The 27,586-nt window shown below is 37.1% G+C and overlaps 1 protein-coding gene across 11 annotated transcripts; it reads right to left on the bottom strand.

Annotated features, from left to right (window-relative positions):
* Positions 1 to 3,266: 3,266 nt before the first annotated feature.
* LOC122549706 (heterogeneous nuclear ribonucleoproteins A2/B1-like) lies at positions 3,267 to 27,349 on the bottom strand. 11 transcript variants are annotated; one of them, XM_087986983.1, is made up of 12 exons: positions 27,173 to 27,349; positions 26,302 to 26,518; positions 24,533 to 24,646; positions 23,536 to 23,682; positions 22,162 to 22,372; positions 21,415 to 21,516; positions 20,867 to 20,944; positions 20,718 to 20,780; positions 15,379 to 15,474; positions 12,807 to 12,926; positions 7,743 to 9,567; positions 3,267 to 5,503 (listed from the first exon to the last, which is right to left on the bottom strand). In XM_087986983.1, exons 4-11 carry the CDS (start codon positions 23,677 to 23,679, stop codon positions 9,527 to 9,529), a joined length of 855 nt encoding a protein of 284 aa, XP_087843109.1. In that variant the 5' UTR covers positions 23,680 to 23,682; positions 24,533 to 24,646; positions 26,302 to 26,518; positions 27,173 to 27,349; the 3' UTR covers positions 3,267 to 5,503; positions 7,743 to 9,526. The 11 variants fall into 11 exon arrangements, with proteins under 11 accessions (XP_087843109.1, XP_087843102.1, XP_087843104.1 ...); XM_087986976.1 differs by lacking the exon at positions 26,302 to 26,518 and adding an exon at positions 6,873 to 6,994; XM_087986978.1 differs by lacking the exon at positions 26,302 to 26,518 and adding an exon at positions 6,873 to 6,956.
* Between the last annotated feature and the right edge of the window lie 237 nt (positions 27,350 to 27,586).

Raw genomic sequence — 27,586 nt, 5'->3', positions numbered from 1 at the left:
GGATGGTGTCTTTTGAGTGTTGTCAGAGCTGCACCTACCCAGCCAAGTGGAGATATGTAAATGGTGTACACACAATTCAGGCAAGGTTCAGAAAACCTCGTTTTTGCTGGCACCTTATGAATTCTCAAAAAACCAGCAAAAATTACGTAACTGAAATACTAGAACTTTATTTTCACAATGAAGTCGGTTGAGGGTGTGAATGAGAAGGTTCTCTGCCGTTAAGTTTTATTTAAGGCAAAGTTGCATTATTATTTAATTGATTTATGCTGGAAATAAAGTATAACATTTATACCTCTGCATTACCTGCTACTAGTGTATTTTTACATTATCTCCAGCATCTGCAGTCCTCAATTTCACCTGTTTTTACATTATGTAGACCTCTTGATCATCTGAAATATTTCATCTCATGGATGCCATTTTAGTTTGCTATACTCACTGTAGAATTTTCAACCTGCTCTTGTAGCCACAATATTTATACAGTTGGTTCAGTCAGTGTTCTGCTCAATAGCAACACCCATATCTTGGTAATGGGGTAATTACCCATAATATTCCACTGAACATCAGAGGACGATGGCTGGATTCCTTCTTGTTGAAGAGCGTCATTGCCTAGCAGTTGCACGGCTCAAATGTTAGTTACCAATTATCAATCTGAACGTTTTCGTTGAAAAAAAGCAAAACTAAGCAGTGAAGAGGTCATTTTTGAGTAAGCTGCTTGATAACAGTGCCAACAACGCCTTATTACTTAGTGATTGACATTAAACAGCTAGGCAGTAGGTGACCAACATAACTTCGCCCTTTTTGTGGATACGATTTCCACATTTCTGGATAGATGACACTTGATACTGTCCTACAACTGTATGGCTAGAGGTGCAAGTAATCCTACAGCACAAGTCTTCAGTACTATTGCTAGATATAGTCAGATCACACAGCCTTTGTAGTATTCATTCAGCTATTTCCTGACATAATCTGAATTAAACTTTTAGATTTCCTCTAAAATGTGACATGGATGAAAATAGTTTCTGCCCCACTCTCTAACTTTCCAACTCTCTCAGCATATTAAAAGGAACTCCAGGTGTGATGGAAGATGCAGCTGCATTTCCAGCTACAAAGCTTTCTTCCCCTCCTTCAGCCACAATGTACACAACAGTGGATTCTGGTAGTAGGAAACAAACTGGCTTTGACTCTAAAAACATGACCCAAAATAGACACCAATTCCATATCCTTCTGTACAATGCTTAATAATTTTGGCTCAGACTCTGCCTATCATAACCTCTCATCAGCTGCAAAGGAGTGAGAAATTTGCAATGCAGGTGTGATGAGGAGAAGCAAATTACGTCTCAAAAATATATAGAATTTCAGCATAGGAAAGGAGTTTCTTTTGAAGCAGTATTTAGTTAAGGATTCACTTGTATTATGATCAAAAATCACAAGGAACAAACTATTGGTCGAAGGATCGATTCCCCTTGGGTAAAAGGCACGTCCTTCTACTTTGACCCTTTGTCCCTCAACACTGAGCCACTCATCAATATTCCAATTCAATATATACTATAATGAGATTTTTACTTAAAAAAACAAACTGCAACTAACTTCAGAAAAAAAGAGATTTTAAAGCAAAGCCATTTGAAACCAGTTAACAGCTTGAAATGAAAGCCAGTGCTTATTGTCTTACCTCAAAACCAAGTACACGCAGTTGTATTGTTGAGATAAAGTCGGAGTCTAGATTTTGGTGGGACTGGCTGACTGATTTTGTCCAATTATAGAGTAGGTACTCCTCTTTGAATAATTTAAGAGAACTTGCTGGCAACTAAGATTTTATTAAACAACTTTGATCAGTTGCTTCTGTACTATACTGTGAAAGCATCAATTGCTACTGATAAATAAATCACCTAATCGGGCATACCATCGGGAGGATATTACAAGAGATTTTGTACTTCCTTGCAGAAGGCAAAATATATGTGAAGTTAATATAGTCGAAAGTGTTGTCTAGCAGGCAATGAAAATACTTTTTTAAAAAACCAGTGCACAATTCTCGGAACACAATTTTTCTCCTTTAATGGTTTTAACTACAAGCATAACTTCTCAACCTTGAACAGTAGGAGCTGTAATCAAAGTTGATCTAAAAGGTGTTTTTTTTAAAATTGATGGGAGATCAGCTAAACAGCACTTTAGGAAGGGAAAGAGATTGTTGAGCCACTCATGTATAGCTGAAAACAGCAGGGTAAAGTAATTGAGCTGTACAGCATGGAAACCAACCCGTCAGTCCATGCCAACTAGATATTCCAAATTAATCTAGTCCCATTTGCCAGCATTTGGCTCATATCCCTCTAAACCCTTCCTATTCACGTGGGTGGAAGTGAGGGAGAAATGAGCAAGAGGTCATTTTCAGATGAGAAGAATCAAATAGATCAGAAAATCCAGTTATGAAAGCATTTAAAACACAATAAGAATCTCAAATGAGGCACTGGTGAACCTGAAGGGATAGTAGTCAGTGTAGATAGAATGAACAGAATTTGTTGCAGAATAAAATGGCAAAATTTTACTGAGGGTGGAAAGCCAATTAGCAAAATTAGAATACTATGGAAGTGACAGTTAAAGGTTTCAATATCACACAAAACAATTAGAGACAGGTGGCATTCTGGAAATACATTGGAGCAAAAATTCAGGATTATAGAATATCATGGTTCATGATCGAACTTAGTCAAAAATAATGGCCCAGGTGCATAAAATTTTAACATGTCGTTTCTTGCAGGTATATAAGAAAGTAGCTTCTGACTTTTTAGTATTAACCATGGCACACTTAATATTTGAAGTTGGAGTGCTATCAGACAATGGTGCCAGTGGAGAGGAAGGGTTAGTGTTGGATCTAAAGTGTACAAGAAAAAGCTGGATTCAATATTTGCCAATCCATGCTTGAAGAAAAATTACTGAAGGTCCAATCAAAGGAGAGTGAAACCAAATTGCTATCAGCCCACTTAACTGGGCAAAGGTGGGCTGATGGTAAATTTGGGGAAGGATACTACAGATGTCAATAGTTGAAGTGGGAACAACAGGATTAATGCACCTCTGTTACCAAGGACAGCATTTTTGACTTTGACATTTTCAATGCAGGAAATTCCGAATCACAGCTCCAAATATGGAACTGCAATAAAGATAGCAGAGATTCCTGGATAAGTGTGGAGATGCACCCACCTGCAATCTCTAGCATTAATCCTAAAATTGAAAGAGCAAGAAATCCTTCAAAAAATAACAGAAAGGAATACATCTCAGTAGGTTCACATCTTTAATATCCATCCATTGAACAAGGATGCAAATACACCATGTTAAAAAAATGTTCCCTTGTCAGCTTTCATGACTGGATCCATTCCACTACAGGAACCTTGTTCATCGAAAGGACACGGATGGGGAGTATTTTGTTCCGTTAATCAAATGTTGGATAACAGTTAGCCATGCATTGGGATCTTGCAATCTTGTTCAGATCATCTGAAATTCGGTTATTCGAACGCTGGATAATCAAGGTTCCTCTGTACTTAGCAAGCTGCCACATATTGTCTCCCTCATGCACTCACTAGCCTGTCGACATTCTAGGAACTCTTGCTCAACTCCTACTCTGCAGGCAGCATTAAGGGTAAACAGTTCTGTTCTTTTACAGGAATATCAAATTCTGAACACTTCAGATTGAGATTTATATAATTTATCTAAAAATTACAACTCCAGCTAAATCATAGAAAGTCTGTAGTTTACACTAAGTGCTAATGTAGCAACAAAGTTTCTAATAAAACCCAGTCTTGCCTTTACCTAGTTGTATTAATTAGGTAGCTACTTAATAATAGCATATAAAAATATTTATATTTGTCTTGGCTGAACTCAGGCTCCTGAATGACATTTCAGATGCTACTTGTGTGACTAATCATATTTATGTCCATCTAAAGAATGGCAAGATCTTAATAACATAACACCTTTAGCTTGTTAAGACAGAACCTTACTCTCCAACATTTAGTTAAGCAAATTTAAGCAACAGCCAAGAATGTTGTCTGTTTCTGACTCCATAGTTAACTTAATATTTTACACGTAGTACATTTTGATGAAACCATGATTTTAAAGGAGGGTTGGAATACTTCTGTGTCTTGATCTTATGATTCCAGTCACAAGTTTGAAAGAACTGTTATTTATGGAATCAATGTACACACTGCACCCCAAACTTAGAACACAATTTTGTGCCCAAGTTGACAAAACACCTTCTACACCAGCCTCTAAGCTGGATCCTCTGCAATCCAAATATGAACCACTTCTGTTTACCATTCTGACTGAAAGCAATTTTATTTTGTTTCAGTGCAGTTTATGAACTTTAGCACTGCCTATAGAATCTATATGCAGCAGCATTAATCTACTAAAATCAGTAACACTTAAAACCAAGGTAAAGTAGAACTGACAAGTTACAATTTATTTTCACATGTGGCAATGGTCATTTCTGATTAAAAAACACCCACTTGTTTACCTTGTTTTATTTCTCAGATCCGTTGTTCTCCCTTATGCAATATAATGGCTTTAAAATTCACTATGCCTGTGCCATTGAACCCAGACAGCAGATTCTAAGATTTTCAAATAATGTGTAATGACCAACAATGGAAACTTTATGTATTTTACTGAATCATAGCACTAGCTCTTGAAACAAAGCCAAATGACATGGAAAACTGGACATTCAGCTTACGCATGAAAATATGCGTATCAAGGAAAATAAGCCAACAGAAATTAGTATCTGTAACAGGTGGCTTATTACACCAATCTCAATGCATGAGCAGTTTTTTTTTTAAAAATGTGCTTGGAGTCCATCACCAATAAAATATTGCATTTCCATCATTTAATTTTCTTTAAATATAGTTCTCAATTTCACATCAACTTCAGACTTTCTGTTGCTGTGATTAAATATTTGAGGTAGATTGCAACAGAAAAATTTCAATTCACTTTTAATAAATTTCTTTTGCTTAACTGAGGTTCTCAGAGTTCACATTCACACAACCCACTTTGAGTTGTGACTGTATAAGTAGGTTTTGTGTAAATTGCACACTAAAGCAAACTAATGGCATTCAACTGGCTCTTTGAGGCTGTTATCACCACTATTCTATTCAGGAGCTGAGCCCATTTGAAACACTGCCTGCTGCAAAGACTTCCTAACCTTAGTCTTAAGCTTACCTTTCAATCCTCAACATTATACTCTGGAAACGAAACATGCTATTTCCAATACTGCTTTCTTCACAAGGTTATAATGAATTCTGAACATTTTCATCCAAACAGGCTCCAAAAGTGCCAGTTAATAAATGAGCAGCAATAACAGTGAATTGAAACATCCTTTGGATTTTAGCATTAAGTAAACTGGAGCTCTGGTCAAAACTACCTTTTAAACCTGTCATGAATGAAAAACTATCAATTTACTGAACTCAGCATCCTTGGCAAAAAACATCCACAATCCAAAACATCCACAATCCATTGAATTCCGTATCAGCTCCTAGAAAGGGAGAAAAATATTATCACAATCCAAAACGTAAGCTTCACATTTCATAGAAATGAACAGAAATTAAGCAACTTCAGGGCGCAAAACTTGGATAACAAACATTAGAGAAATTTCTTCAGTCAGAAAGGTTGTGAATTATACGAATTCTCCAACCAGAGGAATGTGGATGGTTCAGTTATGGTGGAGATTGAGATTGCTCGGCTTTTGGATACAAAGCATAGTGGAATACAGGGAAATCAGGTGGGCAAGTGGATGCTGACGATTATGGCACAGCAGAACCATGAGTCGATACATCTATTCCTGTTATTAACTTCCTTCATGGAGATTAAAACACAAACTATCCTAATCAGGCCTGAATCTCTTACTCCAATATCCACTATTGGAACAGGTCCAACAGGGATCACTGGTTAACAAGATCAAGAGTCTCAGGCCATTCTTCAGTAAGCTAGCTGTGATCATGAAAATCTAGTCTAAGTTAGAAAATAAGGCAGGAGGGAATACTTTTACAACTGAATTTATTCGAACTCACTAGCCAGACATGTATGCTTTACAGCTCACTCCACTAAGTGCTGCTCCTCAAGTCATCAGCCAATCCTCAAAGTGAACATATCAAACTTGAATGCATAAAGATCATACTCTCTTTATAAGGCTTCACTACCCAAAATAAACTATGAAACATACAAACATGTAAATTAGGAGGAGCGGCCACTTAGCCACTTTGGCCTGCCCTTATTTAATAAGATCATGGAAGATCTGATTTCTCCACATTCTCACTCACTCTTCACTCCTTGCTTTTTAAAATTTGTTCATGACACATGGGCATTGCTGGCTAAAGATTTATTACCCACTAAGTTAACTTAACCACACTATTATGAGTATGGAGTGACATGTAGGCCAGGAGCATTTTTAACAAGCAACGATGACTTAGTTCACCATTAGGCTTTTTATTCCAGATTTGCATTAAATTCAAATTTCATCACCTGCTGTTTCAACCCATGAGCTCAGAACCTTAGCCACAGTTCTAGATTACTAGTTTGGTGAAATTACCACAAGACCACTGTCTCAAAGGTATCAAGGAACTTATCAAAGGGCCTATGAAACAAGAAATGGGGTTCAACAAGTTTCAAAAGATACTTGTAAACCTCAAACCACAATGCTATCGACTTCTTTTAGATTGAAGGATACCCTGTTTACAAAATTGCCATTTAGAAAACAAGCTATTTGCCATAACTGCTCATTTACTAGCTTAGATTGCCTCTGCACATTACTGCATATCCCATAACTGCAACTTTTAAATACCTAGCAATCAACCAGTAAAATTAAAAGTTTTACATAAATCAATTTATTAAATCAGATTACTTACAGATCCTCACATATTTTGTCCCTTAGAGCCTCATTTCTAGGCAACCATCTGCTAGATACATATAGGGAATATAGAAGCCTGGCACTTTGAAGTAGGAAAGTAGATAAAAAGGACAACTACTTCTGCAAAAGAACATATTAGAGAGAGGAGCAGAGGTTTGGAAACTACACAACTTTTGTTGGAGGAATTTGAGCGCTAACATTACTCAAAAATACAAATGAAAAGCACTGAAACCTGAAATATTCAGCACTTTTGCCAGCAATAAAGCAACTTGGGGGCTGTAAAGTTAACTGATCTGTATTTTGTTGACTGAACTAGGGTACTGCATTTGTTTCTACAGACATTTTCCGATCTGCTTAAATTTTATTAAAACTAACTATCCAGAACTAACCTCAATCAGGCACACATTATTAAATGCAGAATCCGAACAACATAACTGGTGAGAGCCAGTTTCTAAGGAGGGAATCTACTACTGAAAGACAGCTTAATATAAACATTCAATTATTTAGTCAATGATGTGAAATACGGTGTCTGCTTGACACCTGAGCTAATGGAGCAACAATGTGCATTTATTAAAGTTAAAATCAGACTTCTGAAAATTAACATGAACTAAAATTTGCTTAAGTAGCAGTCATCTATATTAAATGTCAACTTTTAAAACAAAAGCAATATTTTCATTACAAAGATTTTTTTCCATATACTTTGCCTGGTTAGTGATCTTCCAACTTTGTCTCATTAAATTGGCAAGTATTAATTAGATGTTTTCAATTCTGACATGCTGAACCCCTTCAGTGCCATGTTCATCAATTCACTGGTCACTGAATGCTACATTCAAATCACCACATATTGCTCAGAGCTCTGTACACTTACCTACTTCTGTAGCGAACAAAACTGATCATGTAGCTTATAGCTTAGATCACTGCCTTCTCCACTGTGATTTCAGTTCCAGTGCAGCTCAGACCAGTCGATAGAGGTCAGATGCTGGCTGAGGATGGTTCTGATCACATGTGGAATGAAGTCTGGCAGCTCTCAGTTTAAGATCCAATGGACAATCAACACCCAATCAACTTCAGATACTATAACCTTAAATAGCACAGAAAAGGTAAACAGTTAGGCACAAAGATACTACACGTTTTTAGCTTTGTGTCAGTTTTAACCTTGCACAAAAGAAATCTGGTGTATATAAATTCCTACACACCAAAGATGTGGTACTACAGAACATACTTAAAATATAAAAAACAAACAATCCACTATATTGCTTTGAGCTATTATTGTATTGACACCTCTTCACTTCTGTAAAAGTAAAAAACAATTAAATAATATCTTACCTACATGATGAGGTTTAACTGATGCTTAGCTCTATTCTGCTCTACAAGATAGATCTGTTTTCGTTGGCCTCCTCTTTAAATTTACTGCAGTTAAAGCTTTTGTTGCATGAATACCGCTCACTTTATAAGGATGCTGGCTGATATTAGGCTCCTTTGTCCAGACTTCTTGCGCTAGACCTGTTTTCTTGAAAGTGTAAACCATTTGCTGTTTAACGTCGGATCACGCCTTTCCTGGCCGATGAAGTAGCTGCTGTATCTACAGGATCTAAAGATTTTGATTCTTGTAGAAACAACTCAGTTCTAACAGTTTTTAAATTGAGGACTTGAAGATTCATCTCTGCACCTTTTGTCTGATTAGTAGTCCTTGCATTTTCCTAGCTGTGTCAAACACTGAATATTTCACCCACCCATAACAAATCTACCTAAGAAAACAATTACACACCCCCTTTTCTTTTTTTTGGGATTTTATTAAAGTTACTGTGGACATACAACATTTTCCAAACTCTACACACTGCAGATATTTAACATAGAAAGGCTGAATATTATAACTCCATGATCCTGGTTCATAGCTCTCAAAATTCTCAGTGCATCTAGGAATATTTAAAATGTCAAAAAATCCCCTCAAACTCATAACAATTCCACATTGCAACTTAAGAAGAACACTATAAAGATACTACAGCAAAGAATTTTTTTTTAAAAAACTAGAAATCTGTCTCCAAGGCATCTTTACAGTCCTTTCTCCACATCAAGAGTCCGCTCAATTAAACAATCCCAAGAATTGACAAAATGGTTTTCTCTGCCTGTGCTCTGGAGTCTTCCGTCATCTCACTGACTTATGTTCCGCTGAGATAATTTTTTCCTTAAAATTTTGCTGAGAGAATAACCTGCAGCTGTCCTGTAAACTCTGGGCTCTCATCCTCCCCTATTTATATAGTGATGCCTGTTACAATAAAATAGAGGTAAACAGTAAGCAGTTAATCATAAAAATCCAATTTTACCATCTATTTAACATTGAAATGGTACAAAACCCTTAAGAATGTATGTCAAATGAACCTTTATTTCCAGAAATAAAGTTACTTAATTAAACTGTGGCTATATTCTTCCCCAGACAACCTGCTACAATTATGAATAGTTGTGCATTGTGGAATAAGCATACAAAGGAGATAAAAGTTCAAATTACTTGAAACTTCAGGGTTTCAGGATTCAAACATGCAACAGATTTACAAAAAAAAATTTAAATCTTCGCTACCAGTACTATACACAGAGTTAAATTCAGTAGTAGTATAAACAGATCACATACTTACCCTTGGAATGGGTTTTGCTGAATTAATATCTGTTACGTCCACCAAATCCACCACCATAATTCCCTGGGATCAAGGTTATATAAAATTGGATCAATACAATTTCATTTCAGACAAAATGCAAAATTTTAAAATTATTCAATATTCCGCATTCATTTTGCCTTTGGTACAGTCAAAATTCAAAATCATTCATTCAATGATAAAAATCTCAATGGGATTTTGCTGACAATTACCTTGTGAAAGTCATTTGCCCCATGTAAAGAACACTAGCCTGGAATTCTTTACTTTCACTGTCATTTGCCCATTGGTACACAATAATATATTACGAATTATCAACAATGTTTAAATATGTTGGATTTAAAAAGCAATGCCTTCAATAGGCCCTTAAAAGAAAACCTAGGTCGGTCATAGCAGAATAATGTCTACTTTTGGTTTAGTTGCTAAGGAACTGAGTGACTTGAAATTTCACAAACATTTCAAGAATTTACAGTTGAATAGGATTAAACTCAAGCTTTACCAAAAAAACACAAGTCAAATACTTAATAATATCCAAGTCTTTTGAAAAGAACTCTAAATTATACATGGGCACACTCAGCTTTCAAGCAATACTTCTTTATAAAATAAAAATTTCAAGTTAAAGCCTGGCTGGTAAGTAACTTTAAGCATAAAATTCACTGTCTGTTGGGGAAAAAGACTTCAAATGGCAGAAATGCAAGGCAATCTAATTACCTCCTCTCAACAGGAGATTATATTTTTTGGTTATATTCTAGACTGGGAACACGAGTTGAAAAACATGAATTCACAAAGCCCAAGTTAAAAAACATGATTTATGTTATGTCACTGAACTAATTTGTTATGAAGGTCACAGCTCGAGGCCAGCAATTAAACACCAGCACACTCCACGTAAAAAGGAAACGTACTGTCTGATTGCTGTAAGCCAACAATCGAGAGAAAACAGTTTCAAAGAATTTCAGTTGAGATGTAAAGTCAAGTATCTCAATTATTCATGCCCCTACTGATATTTGCAAGACCAGTATCACCAAATGTAATGGCTGCAACATCCTATCATCTACTCTTCATGGAACTCTAGCCAATCCTTACATTTCTTTTTCATTTTTACCTTTATTAGATTCACCACTCATTTCTGATGCAAATTTGTTGCTTCTTTCTTTCTTCTCATACATAGTTACTAATAAACTAACCTTTTAATCAACGCCAGAGAATCTGGTTAAATTGGCTCCTCTAAACCATAACTTCATGTGGTCTTTTAGAAAGGAAGCCACAAGGGATGGCATTCCTAATTAAATTAACCTTTTTGCAACCAACTGTGGAGGTGGATGAATAAAGGACAGTTAGTTCGATGCTGCTCAATTGAGCATTTGATATTTAGGGTATCTCATCGGGAACCATAATAAATTCAGGGCCCTTGACCAGGGACTAGCCATAACAATGAACAAAATTCCAAAATATTTTAAACAATTTCAGACTGTCAAATGAATAACATCCATTGTTAAGATTTTAAGAAATTATGTTATCAAAAAGAAAGTGACAATGAGTAACCTGTATACAAGAAAACAATGAAAAAAACAAGTTTGGTGGCCATAGTTAAAGACAGCAACTGGAATATTAATGTTCAACTTCTCAGCCAATCTTAAAAGCATGTTCGGATCTATATGTACCATTCCTTTTTAAAAAAGAAAAACCCTTCCTCCCTTCAGTCTACAATATAGTCTACTTCAACCATTATTGCATTTATGGTTAAGTTGTGATCCTTAACTTTAATTAGCTCTAATGACTACATAGGCTTGATCCAATTTTAAAAAAAAATCTAGTTGCCCCCTACCTTGAGTAAATGTTATGGAAGTGGAGGTTTATCATTAACAAACTAGAAAACTCCGAATTGTTTCTATCAGAATACAATCACAAAATAAAATCAGCTCCTCCATAAAGGTTCCATTCTGAAAGGTCAAGACATCCCCAGAATACTAGTAGCTTTATTGATTACCTGGTATTTGTAAAGCACATGGAGTTGGAGCATTTTGATCATCTCGTATGCTTTGCCATTCAACAAGATTTGGAAGATCTGATCATAGCTTCCATCCCATATTCCTGCCTACGCCAATAACCATAGATGGTTGACCATCAAGACAGCCTTTGTAACAATATTTAGTGACCCCATTTCCATCATTTTCTGTAGTACTCCAAAACTCTCAACTCTGTAAAAATGTTAATCCTAAATGGGAGACCTTAACTTTAAAGAGTAGCCTCTTGACCTCATCACTTTCAAAAGGATAAATCAGAAGACCTGCCATGTCACTGTAGGATCTCTGTATCAACAAAATCCTATCCACTTTGCTAGGATTCTTCACTATACATGATTTCTTTATTTTAAAAATGAGAACATATTTGAGTTTTAAATGCAGATCACATTAACTTAATCATTTAGCCTAACATTTTTTCCCACTAAATAAAATGTTGGTGGAACAGAGGATTCCTTTTAAGTCATATTGCACTCAAAAAGCTAATTCTGTTTTTCTCTCCACATTTGCTGCCAAACCTGTCAGCATTTTCTGTTTGGTTCAGATTTCTAGCAACCAGAGTATTTTGTTTTGATTCCTTTTGCATTATGTTAGACAAGGAAAGAAGTGCACGTTCATCAATATGTTGTCCTGTAAGGACAAGAATAGAGTGGGACATGAAGAAAAACAGATCAATGATATTTTCATTCCTGATTGCTGTTTAGTGATGCCAATTGAATTGTGAACAATGGTTGACATCATGACTGCCTCAGCTGTAATCTCCCCATCAGACCAATTTTCTCCAGCCACTTAACTCTTCACATTCATCTGTCAAGAATCACTTCTCCCTCACGAAACTACCAATAATTTATGATGTCAGAAATATGGAGAGACAACAAGGAACATGAACAAACTAAACTTGTAAAATGATCAGACACATCTCTTCAACATAAAACTATTAACACTCCAGAGGTGGCAAAAGGAAATACTACAAATCCATAAATGGAGGCTGTTTCATCAGGTCCATGTTTGAATCGCAGCAAAATTCAAATATGCTTGTGGTTGGAATCAAAGCATGTTGCTCTAATAGAAGTCTTACCCTATCTGCCCAGGAATACTGACAATACTTAAAAGTCAAAAAAGTGTTCAAAGTTTTAGCTTCCTAACAGTAATACATTGCTGCTTGACTAGGGTGTAAGTTAAAGCAAGTACTCAATATTCTTAAGATAATGAATTATTTAAACCACCTCTACACTGATTTCTGCCATACATTAACTAAAAATATACCTCCATACGGTCCACCCATATTTCTTCCTCCATAGTTTCCACCTTTCATTGGTCCAAAATTAGAGTTCTGATGATGGTAGTTCCCAAAATCATTGTAGTTCCCACCTCCTCCAAAATTTCCTAGGACATAAAATACAGATCACCAGGTCAGTTATTTAAATCCTACATAATCTATGCCACCATAGGAACCCTTCGCTATTACTAAAATTTTAAATTTGACAACCACAAATCCAGTTTCACTTCTCCTCACATTAAAAGGGAATGATATTTTGCTGTTCTACTCAAAGTCCTGGAACCATAGACAGGTGTCCAAATTTCATTATAGCAGATGGGTAACTTAAGAGTGAATTAATTGAACGTGGAAAATTAACAAGTGACAAATGCATTGACCATGAGACTACGATTATTTTTTCCAACAATTTGCTTCCCTAAGAATTTATGGAAGAAATTATGGCACCCTTCCCAATCTGGCCTATATGAAACTCCAGATCCTTAAAATTGACTTGAATGGCCCTATAACATGACATACCCAACTCTGGAAAAAAAAGTCTAAGAATAAAAAACAGACCACTTTTTATCAATCTAAGCACCAAGCACAAAGGGTACACCAGGCACAAACTAACAGCCAGCTAACCTGATCCTGAAAATTCTAACATCAGAGAACATATGCCACAATGACTAAGCAAGTAAAAGCCTGACATGGTTTCCTTTCCAGACAGGTTTCCTCCATCATCATCTTGAAGTGCCTCCTATTCCACCAACAGGTCAGACCTACCAAAGGTCTATACTAGTTTGCAAATGATTGGACACACCATTAGCATCCTCAACATTGACTCCATGTTGAAGTGTCATGGCCTTGAGTCAAACAGTGGAAGAAACCTTTGATGTCAGGTATTATTGCCCCTCATTTAAGGAATCGATGTTCTTACATTTTGAGTGCCAACGGTAGCTAGAATGTACTCAAAGTGAGGACCTTCACTTGGAGTAAGCTGTTAACACTACTGCTGAATAAAATATTCGAGTCCTAAAGGGCACATAGTGGTCAGTGATTACTCAACAAACATACAGTTCACACAATATCTGACAAGATCATTTGGCTGAAGGCATCACTGCAGCCTTGTTACAAATAAATAATTGATGTCAGAGATGAAGTGAAGGTCCATTTGCAATGTTCAGAAAACGCAGTAGCATTTGCCTGCATGCAGCAAGACTGTGACGAGGTTGAAGCTTGGGTTGATAAGTGGTAATCAACATTTGCATGACACAAGTGCCAGATAATGAGTATTTCCAACAAGGGAATCTACTCTATGCAGAGGTTTGACATTCAATAGCATTAGCAACCAGAAACTTAACCAGATAGATCACAAATACTGTGCTGAAACTTAGGTCAGAGACTTGGAATTCTACAGGTAATAACATTTACTTGGAGAAATGTAGTACTAACACCACAAATTGCTCAGCACCAGAAAAGAAAAAAAACCCAGCCTACTTGACTTGCAATCAATCATCAGTGTTGCACTCAACTCTATGCATAGCATTTACAAGCAACCTGACAGTTTCTTTCGATTCACGAGAGCAACAGTATACATGTGCGCCATCTGCAAGACCCTCAAGTCACACACCATCCAACTTGGGAAAAATATCACTGTTTGTTTAATTCTGCTGCAAAAAAAAAATCACTAAATCGATATATGACACCACACAACTGCAAGGGAGCAGCTTACTAACTCCTTCCAACTAATTATCCATGGAAAATAATGCCTGCTTCACAGACATACACAAACAGAGTTTAAGATACACCAAAATACTTTTGACCAACTGAATAAATTATACAGCGATAAGCAAATCAAAACTCAAGCACCAATATGCGATTTTGTTTTGGCAAGCTTTCATGTATACAATTAGATCATTCCAAAAAAAAAACAAATTACATGGCACTCAGGATTGGTGGTTACAAAAATATTTGTTGTCCTTCTTCATCCCAGCCTCAACATCTGCAATCAACTATATCCCAGAAGTGCCATCCCACAACAGAAAGCTTTGGAGCAGAACTGCCCTGGATCACCCTCCAGCTAAATAAGTTTACAGATAAACGGATTTTTGATGGGAATAAGCAAGCATCTGACTTGTATTAATTCCAAGTAGTAAAGCTAGCCTTGTGTTTGCTTGGAGTTCAAAAATGTGCATTTGAATAGAGGTTCTTCAACTTTTGTTTCAGGACTATAATTTTACCTCCTTCAAATAATTTCATATCAGGTCCTTTTCCATCCATCTATAGGAATAAAGGTGACTCAAGTACAACCCTTTCTCCAACCACTCCTACATTTTTTCCTACCTTACATATCCTTCCTCAGATATGGCAATTTTTCAGCTTCAAGCAGCCAAATTAAATAGTTGACAATGCTATTTGAACAAACTAGAGAAACTGGCTTTCATTACCATTCTGTACAAAAATGTGTGCATTTCAATGCACTTAAGGCTGCAATAATTGTCATAATGTCTGCCCCAATACCATGTAATTCATAATAGTTTCATAAAGGTTTGTCGAATTTCTTAGCAGCAAGGTACTCACCACCATAATTTCCACCGCCATCATAGCCACCACCATGGTTACCAAATCCTCCACCGAATCCTGGACCTCCAAACCCCGGTCCTCCAAAGTTACCACCTGGAAACATAAAACACATACTGAATATCTCATTCAAATCAGTTCTAATTCTCACTGCATTGTGTGGAATCACAAGGCAAAACGATACAAAACTCACAGCCGAATCTGTTCGTTAAACATATTTCCAAAGGAAGTGAATGTAGGCTTGAAATCAAACAAAGACAAAGGCACAAACATGAAAAAATGCAATTATTTTACATTTAATTGTACATTTAACACTTACTGTAAACACCTTTGAAAATTCTACAATGTTTAAGTTTAAAGCCTCAAAGAATATGACCTGACGTTCTCATAAACTAGACTGACTAGATTAGATTACTTTCAGTGTGGAAACAGGCCCTTCGGCCCAACAAGTCCACACTGACCCGCCGAAGCGCACCCACCCAGACCCATTCTCCTACACCTAACACTATGGGCAATTTAGCATGGCTAATTTACCTAACCTGCATATCTTTGGACTGTGGGAGGAAACTGGAGCACCCGGAGGAAATCCACGCAGACATGGGGAGCATGTGCAAATTCCAGATAGACAGTCGCCTGAGATGGGAACTGAACCTAGGTCTCTGAAAAATTATTTTTCTACACATCACGAAGGCACAATGGTTAGCACTTCTGCCTCACAGCGCCAGGGGCCCAGGTTCAATTCCAGCCTTGGGAGACTGTTTGTGTGGAGTTTGCACATTCTCCCCATGTTTGCGTGGGTTTCCTCTAGGTGCTCAGTTTTCCTTCCACGATCCAAAGATGTGCAGGTTAGGTGAATTGGCCATGCTAAATTGCCCATACGGTTAGGTGCATTAGGTAGAGGGAAATGGGTCTGGGCGAGTTACTCTTCGGAGGGTCTGTGTGGACTGGTTGGGCCGAAGGGCCCGTTTCCACACTGTAGGGAATCTAATCTAAATCACAAATATGGATGTGAACCAAACATAGGACTTCCACTTTGACAATTTGCTGTTCAGATGACAACATGACCAGATGCTCAATTGACATAGGCCTGTTCTGATATTCAATAACATGACTATCTTCCTATCCTGCACTTAGTGAGCAAAAATGAACTGATTCTTAACTTGAATATACTCAAACTGAGCATTCACAGAACTGTGAAGTGGGACTCCCAAGATTCACAACCCTTTGACCAAGAAGGATTTCTCTTCATTTCAGTCTTGAATAGACAGCACCTAGAATATTCTAAGATGATCCTTCTAGTGGGGCAAATATACTCTCAGCATTTACCCCTATCAAGTCCTTTAAAGATTTCCTGTGTTTCACCTTTCATTCTTCTAAAATCTTAAGGAGCTTATAACAATATCGTTACAAAATAATCCTTCAACTTCAGGATTCAAACTGGTCATCTTTTTGTGCCACTCTTTTTTAGGTAGAACAACCTACTATTTCCTGTTTCCTCCCCCCCCATCTTAAATTCCACCTGTCCATTCACAAACTTCACAGCTTACTTCTATATGTAGCTTTGCAATAACATAACCCTGGATACATTACAACCAGACTAATTTAAGTGAGTGAAAAGTTGTAAACAGCTGAGGCCGAAACATTTGAGGTACTCCACTAGGTATTCTGTTAAAACAAAAGACTAATCTATTTCCTGTTAACCAATCCCAATCCAAGTGAATGGATTATTTTCAAGATTTTTGATCCAGAAATTCTTGTTGAGCACCTTAACAGAAGTCTTACAATCTGTTACGAATCCAACTAGTTTAACACATTATTTTTATAGGCATTATACAAATATAAGTAGAAGTAAGTCATGCAATATAATGTCACGATGTGCTTCATAAGAGCATTATACAATACACAATAGATGTCATGTCAGACAATACTTTTATACATCTTAAAAAGGAAGCATGCAGAGCAGCTAGGCAGCAAAAATGATATGAGGAGTGTACTCTGGAGCTTATGACCTGTCTACTGAAGACACAGCTAGCAAAGATCGAGCAACTTAAGATGGGGGAGATGATAAGTCAAAATTTGTACGGACAGAGCATATAGAGATAAAGTGGGCTCTGGGACAGGATTTTGAAATCCCCGAAGATAAGCATTTTAAAAATAAAGATCTTGCACAACCAATGAAGGTCACTGAACACAAGGGAGGGGAGACATCAAAAGTATTTTGGCTGACCTTAATTTTATCAAATTTATCTAAATTTTATGAGAGAGGACTAGTAAAGAAATTATTGGAATAGTCAAGCCTAAAAAGTGCAAGGCAGGAATGAGTGTTTTAACAGATGAGCTGAAATATGTAGCAAAGTTAGAGGCCAACATAGACAATGCTGTGACGTGCCTGGAAACTCATCTTGGGACAAAACGTAACATCAAGTTGCAAACAGACTGGTTTAGCCTATTACCAGGGAGAACAAGACAGTCAGAAGCTAGGAAACAGTCCAGAGCTGCAACAGCGACTTCCTTTGCCCGAAAATTTGACTGGGGAACATTTCCACTCATTCAATACTGAATGTCACACTAGCAGAGGGATTAAAGGAAGGTGAAGTAGAGCTGGGTGTGAACAGTACATACAAAAGCTAAAGCTGTGCTTTTGAATATCAATGAAAAACTGTTTTACGAAAACTAGCAGTTTCTTAGCAATTAATTGCCACATCCCATTTTCAGTATTTCTGCCAGCCATACAAGTTGCTTCCTTTAGACAAATGGTGCCTTCAGCCACGTTTGAACAACTTTTCCAATTGGACTTCTAATTTTTTTTTGCTATCAATATTGCCAATTTAAGTTTTTCTAATTCAAGACATTTCAAAATTGCAAAAACCCTAGAAATCACAAAGTAGACAAAAGTGGTGTCCTTTTGACAATTCAATTTGAACAGAATTTGAGAAAGTGAGAATGTATTTTAACATGAGGAATCTCTGCTTTTCAAATTTCCCAACCAAGAAATGATAAAGCTAAATTAAATATTTTATGTCTTAATGATTAGAAATGTCTAATTTCTCCAGTTTTCACTTTATATGCAACACTGTATATTCCTGGAATTTAAATGGTCTTCATTTCTGCCTCAACTAAAAAACATATGGGTCAGTAGGTTGATCCACAGAATAACGGCCTTAAAAAGAGTTAGGTTTTCCACAGTCAGTGCCAAAGTACCCAATCTGAGTTGGCAGTAATTGAACTGTCACAACTGACAACAAAAAGTAAGTCTTTTTGTGGGGAATGTGGACAGAAGATGGCAAAACAGCACAAGTTTATAATACAAAGGACTATTTAGGTGATCATTCTGCAATTGTTTTTCATTATTGTCCTTGTTCCTCTATATTTTCCTTTTTCCAATATTGATCTAATTCTCCTATAAAGGATTCCATGTTTTAAAGCCTTATCTAGCTGTTGGAATGAAACACTGACCTGATAAATTTTAAAAATAAAACAAATTCTCCCAATATCTCACTACCATCACAGATGTTTGCAAGATTTCTTTCCCCACTTGCACATCCATGGAATCATGTACCTAAACCCTAAAAGTTTCTACTTGATCACAACAGTATCTATCCACTCAGACATATACACCCCAGCCTTTCAACCCATAGTTCACATCTTCTGGAGTCTCCATCTCTGGAGCTCATTTTATTAAGCTACTTCATTAAATTATAATTCTCCTAACTGCCTTTGTTAGAATATTCACAAGTATTTCACTGGCGGTATAGCACTGAGGTTGAAAAAGAGATTCAAGTCCATCTTTAAATGCAAAGAATTTTGCAGTGATTCTGTGAAAATGATACTCAAGCCCAAACTATGTACAAATATAAAAGCGTAAGTTAACCCAACATTAAAACTCTGCAAAACATCTCAGTCAAATATTGACCAGAACACCAGTTATGTTTTTTGAAAATATTGCCACGGAATATTTTACATCAACCCAAGTAGGCATATGGGGTCTCAGTTCAAGTGTCTCATCTGAAAGATGAAACAGTCGGTTCTGCTAAAATGTGTTTCTTCAATGTGAATAGGCTTTAACATGATTGAAGAATTTAGACCAGGATCTGTAAAATACAAACATTCCTTACCTCTACTGGCCATAATGCATATTTGGCACCATTAGTTTGAATGGCTTAGCTATTGCGCTATTTTCTTTAGCGCAAGATGGCACTAGAACAAAACTACATAAGAACTGACTGTACCTCCAACAACATCGCACTCACTGAATACTGCAGAGTTGTTATTACAGGTTTTTATTCTCAAACCCCAGAGTGTAATTTGGAACATGTGACTCAGGCAAAGGTGCTTGCTGAGCTTCCCACAACAGAACTACAGTTCAGAAATGTGCTTTACAGTCTTTCGGTGGTATAAAACGCACTAAATACAGATCTTTATTTTGTTTTGTTGGTTTCTTTCCAGAAGTAACACAGGGTTTTTCCCCAATCTACGAATGTTTGACTTACGATAATGATCCAGTATAGGAGTGCAATTTTAAAGATTGGACATGCGAACATTTCCCAAGCTTATGAATGGCTACTTTATGATGTCCAGCATTCTATTCCAATTTGTGTATAAGTTGACTTGCAAACAGACTCAAGAACAAAACTCATTCATAATCCAATGACTCCCTGTATGCCCAAAGTTACAGTGGAGGAAGGTTGAAAAATTGAGATTATAGCCCCCTTCACAGCTTAGGGAGCACACCTTCAGGGCCTGATGACAAACTTGAGATCTGTTCTTATTTTCCTAATAATTTCTAATATCTATTTCACATCTTCTGGTACACCTACTTTCTCACTAATGTTGCATGCAGATATTACACATTTTCGTCCCACTCATTTAGTGGTTATTTTCCTGTCATTATTTCATAATTGACCATCTCTCATATTATCCTTTGTTTTTGCTATCTATCCACCTCTCTCACATACACTATTCTCTAAAAGAGATGATATATCTCAGCTAAGTTTTCACCAAATAGCCAACCAACACCGCAATGCAAGTGCTCCTAACAGACATGGATGAGTGCAGAAGGTGCATTCTTTCAACACCTTGCTTACATAATCCCTGAAGGGCTTTTGCCCGAAACATCGATTTTACTGCTCCTCGGATGCTGCCTGAATTGCTGTGCTTTTCCAGCACCACTCTAATCTAGACTCTGCTTACATAATCAAACAGCTCATGAGTAGGACACAGGCAAAATGCAAGAGGAATCCATGGTTAGCCAGTTAGAAAGCAACATATTCAAAAGATGGAGGGCCTAAGAGGAGAGAAGTAATGGGAAGAGAAACAATGAGAAAGTTTTAAAAAAATACCTCCTCCACCAAAGCCATTGAAACCAGGGCCATCGCCAAAACCACGGCCACCACCAAATCCATCTGTTAGGGAAATAGACAGTTTTAACAATCTTAAAATAAAGAAATATTTGCTCATTAAAATACACAATTATATCTCCAAAGCTTACTTGGGCCACCTCCGAAGTTACCTCCACGCCCCATAGGAAAATTGCCACTTCCACGAGGGTCACCTCTAAAGCCACCACCTGTCAATAACAATATTATGTCAATTTTATTTTAAACTAATGTTACTGAATGTTCACAAAATCAGTAGAGTTAATTGAACAAGCCTTATCACAAGGTCAAAAGGTTATATCTGAAATTTTAACAATTGCTTTGCTATTTTGATCAAATACTTTAGGAAAAAGTTTTCTGCAAGTTTAAATGTACAAGTTGACATAGTCCAAGTAGACCATAGGGCTGTGTCTCATATGTGAGGGAGAGAGAGAGGGAGAGAGAAGACTGATGGCAATTTAACCTGAGAGTCATCAGACCTAAGAAGGGGAAATTTTGGGGAGAATCCTTCATGGTAACTTCAGCCAATGTGAGAATTGAACCCACTCTCCATTGCAAACCAGTCACCCAGACAACTGAACTAATTGATCCCCACAAAGTTTGACCAGACCATTCTAAACGTTAAATGATTAAGATGTCTCAACATGGTCAAAATACATACCTCCTCGTCCTGACCTGTTACTTTGTGCCTCCAATATTTCTTGACGGGACAAAGCTTTTCTTACTTCTGCATTATGTCCATTAACGTAATGATATTTTTGAACTGGAACAGAAGTTTACAACAGTAGTTACACGTTTACAGCTATATGGTACTGTGGCAAATTTCACGTTGACATGAGTATGCAATTGCAAATACAAGCTACCAATATGTCAAATAAAATCATCTGATTATACAGTTTCAAATACCGCTATTTACAGAGCTCTCCTGCATATTCTATTTTGAGCAGATGTGCTGATTATCACAATCTAAAAACTGAACTCAGACCACACATTATTTACAATCATGCCTGTGTTGTGTGCCATTCTCCAAAACTATTAATTTAAGACTCCAAGTTTTGTATTTAACTTTCAAAGTCTCACCTCTAAATTGTGGAAATCCCCTTATTACCTTTGCCATATCACGACAATCTTAGCATTCTAACCTCTGATATTCTGTCTCAAAATATCTCCATTTCTTTCTTCCTTTCATTCAATTAAAGTACTCCTTAGTATCTCAAAGACTGACCAAACTTTACCTTTTATTATTAATTTCACTTATGTATGCCTTGATATATTGCCTTATTTGCTAACCAAGCTCAAAGCACAAAATGTTATTCTTTCAGACCAAACAATCTTTTCTCAGTTTCCAATTAAATTTCAGTAGAGACTGCTGCTGTGTTTGTGTGTGTGTGCGCGTGTAGATACTTACGGACTACTTTGTCCACTGGATCATGGTCATCAAAAGATACAAACGCAAAACCTCTCTTCTTCCCACTTTGGCGGTCTGTTATTACTTCAATGCTTTCAATTTTTCCATAGTTCTTAAAGTATGCTCTGAGGTGATGTTCATCAGTGTCATCTTTTATTCCACCAACAAATAGTTTCTTCACAGTCAGGTGTGCTCCTGGTTTCCCAGATTCCTAAAAAATAGTGCAAGCACTGTCAAATACATTCTCAAACTTAATCCAAAGCAACCACAGCATCAATAAATGTCATTTTTCTGAAAATCCAAAATCTTCAATTCTTCCAACTGTAATTGGATATTCAAGTTACCTAATCAAGAACAGGAATCATTTCTATTGTGAGGCACTCTTAGGCATTACTTTGGAGAAACTAGGAAATGAAAAGCAACAAACAATCATCACCTTAAAAGAAAAGCAGAGAACCACCTCTGAGCTTTGAACTTCAAAGGGCATTTCACCACAGTCACTTAAGATTTACATATGTCCTAACTACTGTCAGTATCTGGTTAAATGACAGCATGCTAAAGTTTTTTTTAAATGGGAAGGTGTAAGCAAGTACAAGTCTGAAACAAATAATGTAGAAAAAGCGGTTTGGAGATTCTTGAATAAATTTTGTCTAATTAAGAAGGAAGACCACACTTAAATAATCAAACATCCTTGTTCATCAATAGTCCAATTCAAAAAGCAGGAATACACAAACATGACAAACTCTACAACTCTGACAGAATACAATATGAAATTCTATATTTTAGTAGGGAGTTGGTGTTTTAGTAGCACATGATACCCTTGTGGCATGTAAAACTACAGAAAGCAACTGGCCCAAAGAAAGTACTTTGGAAATACTTAAATGAAGAGACTGCAACATTAGCATTTCTCTCATGGACACAACATAAGCATCTCTATCGTGGCCAACCTTCCTCAATCAGCCAACATAAAACAAAACAACCAGAATTAACAATGGTAGTTGTGCTTGCTCCAATACACAATGCAGATATGAGATTTCTGGTCTCAGATAATCAAGTTATGTGGAGAGCAGGAGGAAAAGATGGAATCCAAGATCAGCCACGATCACAGAGAATACCAGGGCAAGGTCGATGGACTATGATAGGGCCCACACCTGTTCCTGTTGAAAGCTCTTTCAGTGGGGAACTTGTAATTCATTCTATTCTTTTCAACCAGAGATTCAGGAATAAGAAAATTATTTTAGCTGCAAACATGAAATGCATATTTGGCAAGTTTCACTTATTGATGCACTGCACAGGAAAATGTACAAGATGTCCCTTGTTGCTTTTTAAATTTGAAACATTGAAATAATAATGCTATTATTACTAAAAATTTACTTCTCTTGCAACTGCTCGTTTAGGCTCCACAACACGACCATCGATTTTATGAGGCCGAGCAGCCATTGCATCATCAACTTCTTCAGCTGTAGAGAATGTCACAAATCCAAACCCTCTTGATCGCTTGGACTGAGGATCCCTCATGACCTGCAAAGTTGATTACTTGTAATTTCATACTGGAACACTTGAATAAAATTATAAAAACAAGTATTTTTTATCTTTTAGAATCATTGAATCTCTATGGTGTAGAAGCAGGCCATTTGGCTAATCGGGTCCACGCCAACTCTCCAAATGATCCCACCCAGACTTGCCCCCTACTCTATCTCTCCATTTCCCATGGCTAATCCACCTATCCTACACATCCCTGGTCATTATAGGCAATTTAGCATGGCCAAACCACCTTACATGCACACCCAGCAGAAACACAGGAAGAATGTGCAAACTCCACAAAGACATCGGCCAAGGTTAGAATAAAACCTGGTGCTGGAGGCAGCAGTGCTAACCACTAAGCCAGTTTTGAACACCAGTATATTAACTAAATCCAGGATCATCATCTAATCTAGACACAGTTCAAGAGCTTCCTTTTAAGCAAGTCATCAATTGCTGACTTCTACGTATCAGAACTTTTTCCACCAGGGCAACTGCTTGGCAAAAGCAGCTGAATATTAGGAAAACAGTAGAAACAGATGTTTCTGGCCTTTTGTGTATTTCTTAAAAAGCAGTTTTTCAGTACTGAATAATCAATAATGTTAAGTACAAACACAAGTTTGAAACTGAATTTACTTCCATATAATTTCTTGACTATTATAGTTGGCAATCTATTGTTCTTGCGCAAAATCACATGCTCAGAATGAAGACATTACTAAGTTTAAGAAAGGAGTTTTATCATCACCACTTGTCTAAACAAGGTAAACTGGTCATTTTCCTTCTTTTGCACCAATGATTTAGTCTCAATAATCCGATTTGAACAAACTATATATGCATTTCCAAAACTTACCACACAATCTGTGAGCTTTCCCCATTGCTCAAAATGGCTTCTCAAATTTTCTTCAGTTGTGTTAAAGCTGAGACCGCCTATAAACAGCTTGCGATACTGCTCCTTATCCCTATTCTGGAGAAATAAATATTTTTAATTGTGCTTAATTTGACATGGCATTCGTCCCCTTTTAATACCAAGGCAACCGCACATTTAGCAAGCTCAATGGAAATTGTATTGTACAGCAAAGGACAGTATGTCTGGGGCAAAAGCACTTGGAAGCATTTCAGGATGACTGACAAAAGTACAATCATTCTGTCATCAGTGAGAGAACAGTGAGTGCTAAAAATTACCTTTCAAGGTAAACATTTCAATATTTACTTTATAAAATAGAGTCACAAGCTTCTCAGTGCTGTCAAAATCCTTCCAAATCACCCACACAAGACCACAGAATGAGAGGTAGGAAGACAAATTCCTATGGAGTCAACCCTTTTGACAAATCCTTTATGAAGGGCAACCCTTGATATCTTAAAAGCAATTTTCTAATAGTGGGGAAAAATAACGAGATTTTTAAAAGCAGGTTTAAAACAGAAGACTTCAGGGATTTTACAAATACTCCAGCACTTCTATCTTTCAGGGATCAAAATGAGAACACAGAGCTCTCCCTCAATTATGTGTAGTCAAACTGCTTCCTTGAGACATGGAGTTCTGGATGAGTTTTAATTGTCTGAAATCAAAGACTGCCGAACAAGTTGAAGCCCAAAGCTTTGGTCCCTGCAAAAATAAAACTCAGTTCCCTCACCAATTATCCACCCCAGCCATTGCAAGGTGGAACAGAATTTATTTCTATTTAACACCAAACTGAACTTCCATCCTCAATCCAACACTGTACACTTTCAAATCTGTATTGCCCTAATCCCTTTTTATAAAATCCCAAGAACATTATTTCTCACACAGGAAATAAATGCAAACGGTTATTGTTGATAATCCAGTATATTTTTAAATTCATACATGCATATGAATTAAAATTATATAATTCTGGATTACAAGGGATATTACTATTATGTCTGTGGGCTATCATAAACCACCATCTTAGCATTAGTGAATTTAAATTATCCCATTCTTTACATGGCATGTGTCTGCCTTCCCCTCTTCACATCGACAGATTGCAAGGTGACCCCCTCCTTCCACAATACGAGGGAAACTCTCTCCGCCATTCTTGTTCTCTCTCATGACTGTAAAAGCTCATATCTTACTCTCAGGGCCACAAATACATCTGCAGCTTAATATACAGTACCCTCCAAAAAACAAATGGAAAGCACCCAGACTCTTTACAAACAGAGGAGAATTTGCATTTATATCATGTTATTCAAGATTGCCAGATCTCCCAAAACGTTTTAGTCCATGATGTAAAAAGTAAACACTATTATAATGCAGGAAATTTGATCATCAACTTACAGACAAAATTCTCAAAATGTGATGACCAGGTGTTTATGATTTTGACAGAATGCATTTTAACCAGGAGTAACTCCATGGTTGTGTCAGAATACCAGATTTTGTTTCCAAACACCTGACAGGGCAGACAGCACCTCAGTTTAAAATCTCATTCAAAAAGGTAGTTCTTCTGGCAGTGTAATACTGGAGCACCAGTCTAATGTGATGTACTCAAGTCCTACATTGGGACTTGAAGCAGGCATGTGACTCAGTAAATACACATCCATCTCTACTTTTGGTCTTCTACACAGTTCAATGAAACAACAGTAAGAGAATAGTGTTGTAATTCTACACACCTCAGCCCTCTGGCCATATGGATTTAACAACTTCAGTAGGAATTGTTGTTCATGTTGGGTGAATGTTGTCAGCACTTCTCAGGGATCAGTGAGGAGTGCATCATGGAGGCTGATACTTGATGCAAAAAACCCTCCAATTTACTTTTTTTTTCTTCTCCTAGTCTCTCGCAGTTTATTCTCTTTTGGTAGTTTTTTGATGATGTTGATGCTTTTAATCCTATCAAGTGACATTCCCAAGATGTTTCTGAAATCATCCTTCCTCTGCAAGGCAACCATTACCCACACTCTCCTGTCACCCTCCAGCAAGGCTTTTTAAAAGCCTCTAGAATGACTTACAACTGCGTAGAACATGAAATGCTCATTCTGTACTTGCCTTCCACCGACTCCCCTGCTCAGAGAATTGCGTGTGCTGAAACTTTTTGGTAGTGGAAAGATTAAAACCTCCTGGATAGTTCAGTGAACTCATCACAAATTACAGAAAAGTTTGAGATTACCGTTTATTAGAAGATTGGGTTCAACCCTGAAATGTTAATGAGCGTTCAAACTTCTTAAGGAGGAGGAGGACAAGTCTTTCTCGGGATATCAACTGGCAAGCTGACAACAAAAGTGTTGTAAAATAACAACAGAGACCCGAGAAGCGCAGATATCAGTGATCTAAATTCAACCCCTAATATATGTCACCTACACTCGACTCGTGTTTCCCAACAGAAAGGGTTACGTCCGCGAACGGGCTCCGATTAACCACCGTTATTAGCGCGGCATCCCCGTTTTCTTCTATCGCCACAGGATTTCAGATCAACCTTTCAAAATAGTACACTGAAAAAAAAATACGCTACGCCACCTCCCGACCCTCATTTCTTCTATCCCTTACCTCCATCCTGCTCGAAAAAATAATTTTTAAATAAAAACGCTATACTTCAACTCAAGCGCTTCGTAAATAACGTTATATCGATTAAAAATGGCGTTATAGCTAAAGAAAAACGATTAAAGAGACAAGCTGCAATCCACAGCCTCCTCGACGCTGCCGCCACCGACGCCGCTCAACACTTTCTAGAACCTTCTCTCAGCCACACAAAATGGCCGAACGGTTATCACGTGACGCCAAGTCGCCAACGGCAAAGTTGGTGACGAAACCGGGCGGGAACCGAAAAAAATTCCAGAAAATACAAGAAAATTTGTTTATACTACGGTTCTGAAAAAATATTTCTAAAACAAATATCGCCCTTAATTGAACACAATAATTACGCCACATAGGGCTTCTGACGGAAAAAGCCGAAACGGCTTC

This window comes from Chiloscyllium plagiosum, unplaced genomic scaffold (assembly GCF_037043375.1).
Source record: "Chiloscyllium plagiosum isolate Xiang-an unplaced genomic scaffold, Cpla_swu_hap1 HiC_scaffold_5, whole genome shotgun sequence".
Classification (NCBI taxonomy): domain Eukaryota; kingdom Metazoa; phylum Chordata; class Chondrichthyes; order Orectolobiformes; family Hemiscylliidae; genus Chiloscyllium; species Chiloscyllium plagiosum.
The sequence above is the reverse complement of the archived record's forward strand: the minus strand, read 5'-3'. Positions and strand labels throughout refer to the sequence as shown.

Coding starts and splice junctions, on each gene's coding strand:
- LOC122549706 (XM_087986975.1), bottom strand. Junction 21,517..22,161: donor TCCAGTGGACAAAGTAGTCC/GTAAGTATCTAC, acceptor CTTCTGTTCCAG/TTCAAAAATATCATTACGTT. Junction 20,781..20,866: donor TAACTTCGGAGGTGGCCCAA/GTAAGCTTTGGA, acceptor TTTCCCTAACAG/ATGGATTTGGTGGTGGCCGT.